General features: G+C 44.4%; 1 protein-coding gene across 3 annotated transcripts; it reads right to left on the bottom strand.

The window, feature by feature from the left end:
- Positions 1-8,399: 8,399 nt before the first annotated feature.
- LOC129721838 (alpha-tocopherol transfer protein-like) lies at positions 8,400-9,736 on the bottom strand. 3 transcript variants are annotated; one of them, XM_055674886.1, is made up of 3 exons: positions 9,620-9,736; positions 8,826-9,550; positions 8,400-8,733 (listed from the first exon to the last, which is right to left on the bottom strand). In XM_055674886.1, the coding sequence occupies exons 2-3, from the start codon at positions 9,498-9,500 to the stop codon at positions 8,476-8,478; spliced, it is 933 nt and encodes a 310-aa protein (XP_055530861.1). In that variant the 5' UTR covers positions 9,501-9,550; positions 9,620-9,736; the 3' UTR covers positions 8,400-8,475. The 3 variants fall into 3 exon arrangements, with proteins under 3 accessions (XP_055530861.1, XP_055530863.1, XP_055530862.1); XM_055674888.1 differs by having other exon boundaries at positions 9,624-9,684; XM_055674887.1 differs by having other exon boundaries at positions 9,616-9,683.
- Between the last annotated feature and the right edge of the window lie 1,816 nt (positions 9,737-11,552).

Genomic DNA, 11,552 nt, shown 5'->3' with positions numbered 1-11,552 from the left:
TAATAAACGGGTCGTGAGTTAGGGTCCTGTGTGGAGTCGCCTCCCTGGGCGTCGGTGATTGGCCACAACAGTGGCGGAACTTGACCGACGGAAAATAAGCGAGAATAAAAAAAAATCACAGTTACGTAACGGTCTCAACTACCCCCCCTCTCTCCTATGTAATAATAAGTAACGCAGGCTTGACCCCCTCCCCCCCCCTTCATGCGTTACGTAATTTGTGTACGACGCCTTATTATTATTAGCAACTTAAAAAGTTTGAATTAAGTTATACAAATCTGCTATTAATGTGAAATACAAAGTGCCCTGCCAGACGTTGCCATCCAGGGTTACATAGGTCGCGTCGTCCATCACCACCGCCACGTCGTGGTTTGCCGCGAAAGCCAACTTGCAGCTCCGATACTGGTAAACGGGGCGGTTTCGTGATATGCATGTTCATGTTCGCCAGGCACATTCTCACTGTTTGGCCTGTTGCACCGACCTTTCGGCCAAGCGCACGCAGCGGTTTAGCCACTTTTCCCTCGGTCTCCCTCTTCAGCATTCTTTAGAACTTCTTGTCGCTCAGGGTCATAGGGATGTTTTAGATGCCGGAACGGATGTATCCGGTGTCCACGAACTGCCTTTTCGATGCACCGGGGTACCGTTCTTTGAACGCGCACACTTCTGAACGGAGTAGCTTCACTGTTTTCACCATCACGGTTGAGTTCCACTGATAGAGCTATCATTTTTCTCCTACTGACTCATGGGTTAATATTAATGCTGGGACTTTTAACCGGATATAATGGGTGATGTTTTTAAAAATTTGGTTTTTCTTTAAAAAAAAAGCATAAAAATTACAAAACTGTATGAAATCTTTATTTGAGCCGATAAATTGGTTTATGCCATTTACTTTTTAAAGATAGGTTCATTCAAATGTTGGCCACGGCTGCGTTATAAATGGTCCATACGAAAAGTCCAATTTTGGGTCACTTTTTCGAGCACTTCGGCTGGTATCGCGCGAATAACGCGTGTAATGTTGTCTTCCAAGGCTGGAATTGTTGTTGGTTTATCCGCATAGACGAGAGACTTAACGTAGCCCCACAAAAAATAATCTAGCGGTGTTAAATCGCATGAACTAGGCGGCCAATTCACCGGTCCGTTTCGTGAGATGAATTGCTCACCGAACTCATTCCGCAATATGTCCATTGATTCGCGCGATGGGTGGCACGTTGCTCTGTCTTGGTGAAACCACATGTCAACAAGACCCAGCTCTTCCATTTCCGGCAAAAAAAAATCAGAAATCATCGCGCGATAGCGAGCGCCATTGATCGTAACGTTGCGATTTTGATCATCTTTGAAGAAGTACGGACCAATGATGCCTTCAGCGTGTAAACCGCACCAAACTGTGCATTTTTCTGGGTGCATTGGCGTTTCTTGTATTGTCTCTGGTTGCTTTTCGATCCAAATGCGGCAATTTTTCGGTAAAAAAGTGGATTTTACAGAGGACGAATTTTGGTAATAAAATTCTATTATTTGTAAGCGTTGTTCAGGCGTAAGTCTGTAGATGATGAAATGGCAAACCTGATTGAGTACATTAGGCTTTGACAGCTGTCAGAATTCCCGCGTGAACTGTCAAATCTGAATACACGAAAACCAAATAGCAAAAAAATCACCCTTTATTAGTGATCCGGTTATCCGAAGCTCGGATTACGAATGGGTGAACGAATACTATACGAATAGTCGGATATTCGGATATCCGGATGTTTACTATCCGGATATCCGCATTTTTTTTATGTCTTTTGAAGCCCGTTCAAATAAAACGTAACGCGAAAATTGACTTCTTTATAGGTCCCCCCTCCCCACGTAAGTAATTATTTACACAATTCTCATCAAACTATGTTCGGATACAAAATCCGGATATCCGGATATCCGATTGATCCGGATTTTGGATATTTGTCGGATATCCGGATGTTTTAATCCGGATAGTCCCAGCACTAGTCAATATGATTAATGCTGCATGCATAATTTGGACGAGATCATCGAAGGGTGCGACATAGCACAAGCCTTCGAGCGAGAGTGTGAAGTGGTAGTGACCGCGGAGGCAGTTCACAAGGCGCGGAGGCAGGCCACAAGGCATAGGACTGCGGTGCACCTCCCAAGTGTCTGGTATGCACCGGTAAACGGGACGCCAAACACGCCATGGGAGGCCCCAAGTGTCCGGCTGCACGGCCGGCTACTAAGCCGCAGGCCTGAAGGTGATACAGTTAAACCTGAATCACTGCTATGCGGCGCAGCAGTTGCTACACCAAGCAGCTGCTGAGTCGTTGTCGGACGTGGCCATCGTCTCGAACCCATACCGCATCCCAACCGGAAACGGTAACTGGGTATCGGACAAGTCTGGGAAACGGCCATTTGCACGACAGGCAGGTCCCCGGTTCAGGAGATTGTGTCGACCTCCAGAGAGGGGTACGTTATAGCCAAAGTGGATGCAGTATTCTACTGCAGTTGCTATGCTCTGCCAAGTGGGTCTACCGAAACGTTCGCACAGATGGTCGATCAAGCAACCGTGGAACTGACGGGCCTATGGCCGTTTGTGGTTGCGGGTGACTTCAACGCTTGGGCTGTCGAGTGGGGAATTCGCTGTACAAACCAGAGGGGCCAGGTCTTGTTGGAAGCTTTGGCAAAGCTCAACTTAGACTTGGCTAACGTTGGTACAAAATGCACCTACAGTAGAAATGGTGCGGAATCGATTATCGATGTGACGTTCTGCAGCCCGGGACTGATCACGAACTGGAGGGTAGACGACAGCTACACGAATAGCGACCACCAATCGGTCCGCTATGAGGAAGGCGTGCGGAAGCAAGCAGCGAGTAGGGCCAATATTCCATCCTTCTTCGGCTGAAAAACATTGCATTTCGATGCAGATGTTTTTGGGCAGGCAATTAGATGGAAGCACGAAGGGGGTGAACCGCTGCCGGGTGTGGACCATCTAAATTCGATACTGTCATAAGCGTGCGACGCCACGATGCCTAGGTCTCGTCCGCCTAGAGAGGTTAGACCACTGACATACTGGTGGAGCGAAACGATAGCAGGCCTACGCAGTGCATGCCTCCGTACAAGACGGAGGATGCAACGCGCACGTTCCGACATGCAAAGAGCGGAACGCGGTGCCGCATTCAGATCCGCTAAGGCAACGCTTAAGAGCGCAATCAGAGCCAGTAAACGAGCCTGTTTCGAACGACTTTGTGTCAGTGCCAATTCGAACCCGTGGGGTGACGCCTACAGGATCGTTATGACCAAGACTAGAGGTGCGCTAGCCCAAGCCGAACAATCACCAGCAATGCTAGAAACGATCATTCAGGGCCTCTTTCCAAGCCACGAACCACCAACCGTGAGTGACGGCAGCCGTGCAGAGGCAGACGATGCGGTAAGGGTGACAGAAGATGAATTGATCGAGATCGCAAACTCCCTGAAGGTAGGCAAGGCTCCGGGACCAGACGGAATCCCGAACTTGGCCATCAAGACGGCCATCGAAGAAGCCCCCGGGTTGTTTAGGGCGGTCATGCAGAAATGCCTTGACGACTGCCTCTTCCCGGACGTGTGAAAGCGCCAGAGGCTGGTGCTGTTGCCGAAGGTTGGGAAACCACCAGGTGACCCATCGGCATACAGACCAATCTGCCTGCTGGACACGACGGGCAAGGTGCTTGAGAGGGTAATCCTCAATAGACTGGTGAAATATACAGAAAGTGAGAACGGTCTATCAAGCAACCAGTTCGGTTTTCGAAAATGTAGATCCACGGTGAATGCAATTCTCTCCGTCACCAGAACGGCTGAGGTTGCAATCCAACGCAAAAGGAGGGGCATTCGTTACTGCGCGATCGTCACGCTCGACGTGAAGAACGCGTTTAACAGTGCCAGTTGGGACTCCATAGCCTTAGCGCTACAGAGTCTCAGAGTGCCGACGCTGCTGTACAAGATTCTGGGTAACTACTTTCAGAATCGAGTGCTAGTGTATAACACAAACGAGGGTCAGAAAAGCGTTCCGGTACCGTAGGTGTACCGCAAGGTTCCATCCTGGGTCCGGTACTGTGGAACGCCATGTATGACGGCGTGTTAAAACTAACACTCCCTCCAGGGGTGGTGATCGGGGGCTTCGCTGACGACATAACTCTTGAAGTCTATGGCGAGTCAATTAGAGAGGCAGAGTTAAAGGCCGCGCTATCAATACGCGTAGTGGAAGACTGGATGCACTTCAGGAAACTGGAGCTAGCGCACCATAAGACTGAAGTTATTGTTGTAAATAACAGAAAGTCGGAGCAGAAGGCATCGATTAGTGCTGGTGCATGCACTATCGCCTCAAAACGCTCGCTGAAGCTTTTGGGGGTTATGATCGACGACAAGCTCACGTTCGGGAGCCACGTCGATTAAACCTGCAAGAAAGCTTCCATGGCTGTGGCAGCGCTATCTCGCATGATGGCAAACAGCTCGGCGGTCCGTAGCATCAGGCGCAAAGTCCTCGCTAGCGTGACCATGTCCATACTCAGGTATGGAGGACCAGTGTGGTCCAAGGTATTGAGTACCTCGTGCCATCGCGGCAAACTCGAGAGTACGTACAGGCTAATGTGCCTAAGGGTCGCGTGCGCATACCGGACAGTGTCGTACGAGGCGGTTTGCGTCCTGGCATGATGCCCATCAGCATCATCGTCAAAGAGGATGTAGAGTGCTTTGACCAACGCGACACGAGGGGTATACGCAACACCATACGGTCATCTTCAATGGCCAGGTGGCAGCGGGAGTGGTCCAACACTACAAAAGGTAGATGGACACACCGACTCATTCCAGAGTTAGCATGCTGGATTAATAGGCGCCATGGGGAAGTAACCTTCCATCTGACACAGATCCTGTCAGGCCATAGCCGCTTTAGGCAGTACCTGCATAGGTTCGGGTACGCCGAGTCCCCTATGTGCCCCGCTTGTACGGGTGCGGAAGAAAACGCGGAGCATGTGTTCTTCACATGTCCGCGTTTCGAGCAGGTACGGTACGAAATGCTGGCAATAAGTGGGATGGACACCACGCCAGAGAATATCGTGCGTAGGATGTGCGAAAATAGGGAAATCTGGGATGCGGTCACAGATCGTTAGTATTTTGCAGGGCACCAATCGACGGAAAACCATCGATGTGCCCCAGTTAGTTAACGGTTAACTAACTGGCCTGTATAGGCTGCTCTGCTACCCATAGAGGTAAGTGCGAAAAGCACAACGGGTCCTCTCCCTGAAGTAATGCCTAACGGCGGTCCCGGGGAGACCAAGGGCTTTAGTTGTTCAGCTTAAGGTTGCTCAGCATGGGTAAAAGCATGCATAGTTTCGTCATTGCATGTGAAGGTGAATCCATGAAAAATCGGTAATTTTTGTTCATTTATTTTTAGCACAAACGTTAAGGCATATTCCTTTTTTTTGTTTTCTTTCATTAACAGATGTACTTTCGTGTTTTCTAGATTAATTTAAAATCATTTTTCATGTATTGTGTTTCATCTATTTGATGCTCTTTAATTTGAGCTTAGAGCTCAATTTGGGATCAGTTTAGTCCTTAGTCCCATCAATGTGAAGAAGCACTGTTAGCTAAATTTGGCATCTATTTCTGCTTTGCTCTTTTCTTCTATGGTTGGTGAGTGACTGGACACGTGTAGCTTGAGACCCAAATGTGGTCACTCACCTCTGTCCAGCAACTCCTATCCCCACCTCTACGAGGTGCTGACCAGGATACAAGTAACCTTAGTGGAGATTGGGTAACCAACCCTCGGAGGGGTCGAACGCGACTGTATCCCCATGTTAGAGGCGGCGTACAACAGCGTTTGATCTGGAGCGGGCGGTAACATGCTATATCCCGCCAGCCACCTAAGAAAGCAGCTCCATCAACAGGATGTAGGTATCGCGACTCTTGTAAGGTAGCATACCAAAACCTTTCCTAACCACGAATAACGAAATATGGAACGGAACAATCGACAAAGACCTAGGCTACGAACACGAAAACGGAAAACGGTAAACGATTGGAAGTTGGGTACTTGGAACTACAGCGGGGTCGAGAACTACAGCGGCAGGGAGTCGAAATCACAGCGTTGCAGTGGGTTCGGTGGTCAAATTTAGGAGAAGATCTTCAGAAGAATTCAGGGAATTCCGTGCAGTAGACCCTATTGCACACACTTCTTTCAAGTATCACATCTACGGCAAAGCAGCTGAACGGGGCGTCGGTTCCGTAGTGTTAGGAAATCACGAAACAAGAGCCATCCGGTGGAGGCCCGTAGATGACCGTATAACCGTATCCTTTGTCGGCGATGTTAGATGGACTGGAGCAGGGGAATGCGCTCTCCAACTTACGGTTTAACATCGCCCTTGATGGTGCAGTACGAAGAGTAAAGGTGCAAAGAAACGGGACGATCATCGCGAAATCTCACGTGCTCCTTGGTTTTGTGGACGACATTGATTGACATTGATGTGATCAGTAGGGCCGTGGAGGAGACCTTCAGGCCTTTTAAGAGGGAAGCGGCGAGGTTGGGGCTCAGCATTAACTCTGCCATAACAAAGTACATGGTAGCTGGCAGGGAGCGTGGGAGTTCCTGTGGTGTTCGTGCTAAAGTCGAGGTTGATGAGGAACGATTTGAAGTGGTTTATGAATTTGTTTCGTGACAACGTTAAGAGCCGCGAAGTGAAACGAAGAGTTGCGGACTACGTAACCAGCTAAAAACCCGTAGTTTGCAAACTCGCACTAAACTAGCGCTGTATAGGACGCTGATCCTCCCGGTGGCCCTTTACGGACATGAAACATGGACGCTGAAGCAGGCTGATCGGCGAGTGCTCGGAGTATTCGAGCGTAAAGTTCTGCCATCAATACTTGGCAATAAATTGAAAGATGAAGTGTGGTGCATGAATCATCCAGTTGTACCATGTATACGAACATGCTGATATAGTGAAGGTAATGCAGGTCTATAATGACGATTTTTGTGTCCACGTTGAATGTGGATGGCACCAAAATGCCCGAGAATTCTATCACATTCAGAGCTTTTATATTAGTTTTTAAACTTCTTTTCGTGGGTTGGCAGACTGATTTAATCAGAAAATAGGTGAGCTATTCCATTATTCATCTCAGCACGTATATTCATCTTATACAACATGAAAACACTATTGAAAACAGGAGAAAACGCATATTTTCTAACTAAACCAATCTACTAATTCATGGAACGGGTTTTTCTTAGTTCACTTCAGATTTCTCATAAAGTAGAATTTCCAAAAACTCACTTAAAAGCTTTAAATTTGATATTATACGCTCGAAAACTCATTTTTTTCAATCACCTACCTCAGAAAACAAAATCCGCGCATTGCTCCATACGACTACAACGGGACTCGTTCAGCAGCCAACCAAAGCTTTTTTTTCATCATTAGTGGACCATTTTTTAATTTATTTACTAAACAAAACAACTCACTACACTAAGAATACTTTAATCTTTAAAATGTTCACCTCAGATTTTTAAAAACAAGCTTTAATTAGCAGAAATATATATGAGATGAATTTTTACAAATCCTAAATTTCCACTGCATGTGGCATTGCGCATTTCGTTTCAAGTAACACGAACAAAACTAAATGATCACTGGTGGGCGCTATGTTTCATTTTTCGTATTTTATTCGACTTTGCGGGTTAGATGAGCCGAAGGACAAATGACAATGACAGCTCTTTTTGAGGCTAAAGCAAAACTAGCAGTATGTGACGGGCTCGAAAATAGCGAAAATCGTTCAAATCAAGCTGCACAATGCCACCCCAGTCTCTGTTAATACGAAAAAAATAAAACTGAAAATGTTACATTATTGCAACATAATTGACATAAATCGAAAGCACTGCAGTGGTTACCTAGGTTACCAATTTTGCACGTGAACAATTCCCGTGGATAACTAGGTAACCTACTACGACGGTATGCGGCTACATTTATTCATGAAAGTTTGATTCATTCATGATTAACAGAGTAATGAATATGGGGGCGTCGTGAGATGAATAATTGAGCAGTGATTCGAGTTTTGAGATGATAAATATAAGCGTTGTAAAAAATAGTTTGTTTTACAAAATTCAGGATGAATCTAGCTAAGTTTACCAAACTTCCAATACTGGGCGATTCCATAAGAGCATGTAAGCGTATTTTGTTTATTTGTCCAATGATTTCGTAAAAATTTTGTGCTTAATCCGTGCATTCGATGTAATGAGACGATTAATGGCACAATTACCCTATATTTTTTAGTTTTTGATTGAGTGTCAAAATTCTATTAAATGAACATAGCGGTTGAGATGAGTTCCGGAATTATTTTCTTATTACTTATAGAGAAATTTACTTATAGAGAAATGCTGCTGACTAACGTTTCTAAACATAAAAACTGTTTTTTTCTTTGATAATTCTTTTTTTTTATATTTAGAGACAAATCAGATGACACTGAAAAGCAAATGGATAATAACCGCATTCAATCCACATTCAACATTCGAAAGGATCCTTCAATTCCAAAAAGGCTATCGGCATGCTTCGGTCTTCCCGGTCGCTTCCGTTCATCCGTGCCGTACTGTTCCTCCTCTTTGAAATAATCCCGGTAGCTTTCGACCTTCTTGACCCATTCGTTAATAATCGGTTGAATCGGTCCAGCTTCTCCACCATATTCTTGCGGCAGAAGACGTCTAGGAACATAATCGTAAAGCGCTTCGAAGTTGCTTCCGTGTACAAATATCTAAGATAGCATTAGGACGTTAAAAAATTATTCTTATGTTAGGTGTCCGTTAGAGAACGTAAAATTTGAGACGACAAGTAATATTCGCTTACCCGAGATCGATTTTTTTCGTTCATAAATCCTTTGAATATGTTGAAAATTGTCTCAAATCCTGGCGGTGCATTAAGATGATGTGCACCCTTCATACGAAGAGGCGATGCCTCTTGATTCAAAAGTGATACCTTCTTCATTAAAGTCGGACTAAACTGCCCTAGATGTCCCATTGTCATACCTGCCAAATCGCCAATCGCCAATTGCCCTGCAATGCCGAGGTTGTCATCCTCCTTTAACATTATGTCCATTATCATCGAATTGCATCTGAAGACCTCCTGTATAGTAAATTTGGAAGGATCTGTCACACCGGGTCTGAAGAGTAAAATTCTTGGCCCATCCGTTGTTTCTGTTAAGGGCAGAGGCAGACACGATCCTTGCCTCAACAGCTCTGCCATTTTCTCATCGAATGGGTCACGATTTTTCATCAACTCTGGAAGAGCCGTCCGCACGGTATAGTACATGTCGAGTTTTTCCTTCGCCCGTTCGAGACTATGCTTTCCTCCTCGCAAGAATGTCAGCAGAAATTGATCTTCATCGCGTGCCTTGATGTGGGGACTTTTCGCTAGCCATGCTCTAAGAGCAGCCAAGTCCTCATCGATTCGCTCAGGAATTTCGTTCAGTTCCTCTCTCGCTTTTTTAGCCAGTTCAGGACATAGTGGCCGAATATTGGGCATTTTTGGGTAAGAGGCTAATATATGAATTTGTTTTCAGACTCACAAATTTACTGTCAATATAAATATAAACATTGATGTCAACTAAATTTTAAGTTAGCTGTCGTGCCTTTGATACCTACTCACAATGCTCCCTTACAGTACTGTTTTTGCAAAGTGATTGGGTTGACACACTAGACGAACTGAACCGTAATCTTATAGTACGTACATAAAATTGAAAACAGCCAGCAGATTAGATAAGATTACGATTTGTTTATTGAACCATGCGTTATAAAAGATTTACTAATCGACTGCGTGTAGGTAACGGTCAATGTCAAACGACGTTTTACGCTCTCCATTCTCCACTTAAACCATTTTGTATTGCTCCAAGCAAGGCTTAAGTACAAACCTTTTTACATTATACACTAAAGTCGCTTTTGACGCGGTTTTTAAGCGAATTTTTTACGCGGCTTCTTTTACGCGAATTCCGGAATTTACGCGTTTTTGTACACGGTTTCTTTTTACGCAGCCGGCAGCACGTATCCCCGCGTAAAAAGCGACTTTAGTGTGATTCATAATGAAATGTACAACTGCACGGAATGTAATATTCACCTTATCGTTGGATAAATGAAAACTACATTGTTTTTCTAATATGGTAATTGTCACTGTTTTTTTTTTTTTGTATTAAGTGTTAAACGTTAAGAAAAGTTTACAGGAGCAAACATCCCAAGTAACAATTTTATAGCTACTTGGTTTTCTAACGGTTTTATCACAGCAATGAATATTACCAACGATTTTATGGCGGTTAAACCCGTTGCCAAGAATAGCAAGTCGTAATGAACACTGATAGCTGTCAATAAAACTCTAATAAAACTTTCAATAAAACCGGCAAGAGTCAATGCGATTTTGCTTTATTATTGGTTTTATTATTACTATCTATTGCCCCATAAAACCACTCCAGCTTGCTGTCATATAACATAGAAACCAGTTTTATTGCGGTCATTCAAATGCCCAGTTTTAACCTGTCAATCTTGTAAACAAATATATGCAGGCAATGATATACATACAGGTGAGACAAAAGCGGCTGAGTTGGTTTAGTGTGATGCAGAATTCTTTCGCAGTCTCCGTAAGATGTGTGTAAAATGCTTTAGAGCATCTTGCAGCGCATTCGTAAACATTGATGACGTAGAACTCCAAAAATCTAATAAAGTAACACAGCAAACTTAGTACTTTTCGATAGTTTTTTTTTTTAATTTTATCGCCAGTTTGTCTTGTTTTGGTTGAAAATAATTTCTCATGTCGTTAAATTATGCGTCCTTAAAAATAAGGTAGGGGCAATTGATATATTTCGAAATATATTCAATATTCAATTAAACTAAGTATGTATCGTTGCATTTTTCGTGCACCTCTCTATTTATATCAAAGTTTGTTGATTCCTCATTATCGTCGGTGTGATGTCAGATTTTTCATAAAAATAAAGTTGTCTAGTCCCCAGGGATTTACCATATTTTTCTCTAATAATGCAAGCATCCAACCTTTGCCGCACCTTACAACATATTTATATCATTGAACTAGGCTTATTGCGGCTACGATTAATGAGCATGAGCATGAGCATGATTGACCGCCCGCGGTTGCTACTCCGTTATTGCCAGATCAGCTGTAATTACACAGAGAACCAATAGATGATGCTTGGGATTAACATCCATCCTCAATGTGTAAAAACTGGTGACCTTAATATTTATATTAGGCAATACCAGCGCCGGCCGCATCCGAATGCAGGTCAAAGAAGGAGTGTGTATAGGAATATGTTGACGTGATACTCGCTTTATTGGAAGCCGAGAACACCTCTGCACTTCCACGAGAAATCACTGGGATGTTGGAGGAAAGGGTAAGGTTTGCAGCAGATTTCGTTTTGGTAAACGATGCGCTGAGTTCTAATACCGGGTTCATAATACCAAATATCGCGCCTACGAGTTCATTATATCTTTTACGGAAATCATAACGCGATCCGAACTCATTCCGGTTGATGATGTAACACCGCAAAAATAATGCGCACGCAAGGATACCGGACCTATA

Source organism: Wyeomyia smithii, chromosome 2 (genome assembly GCF_029784165.1).
Source record: "Wyeomyia smithii strain HCP4-BCI-WySm-NY-G18 chromosome 2, ASM2978416v1, whole genome shotgun sequence".
Lineage (NCBI taxonomy): Eukaryota > Metazoa > Arthropoda > Insecta > Diptera > Culicidae > Wyeomyia > Wyeomyia smithii.
Note: the sequence above shows the minus strand (reverse complement) of the source record. Positions and strands in the feature narration are given on the sequence as shown.

Bases quoted from the DNA above. Each gene is read 5' to 3' on its own strand.
- LOC129721838 (XM_055674886.1), bottom strand. From the start codon at position 9,500: ATGCCCAATATTCGGCCACTATGTCCTGAACTGGCTAAAAAAGCGAGA. The intron at 8,734-8,825 runs GTAAGCGAATAT...ATGCTATCTTAG, and splicing joins ACGAAAAAAATCGATCTCGG to ATATTTGTACACGGAAGCAA.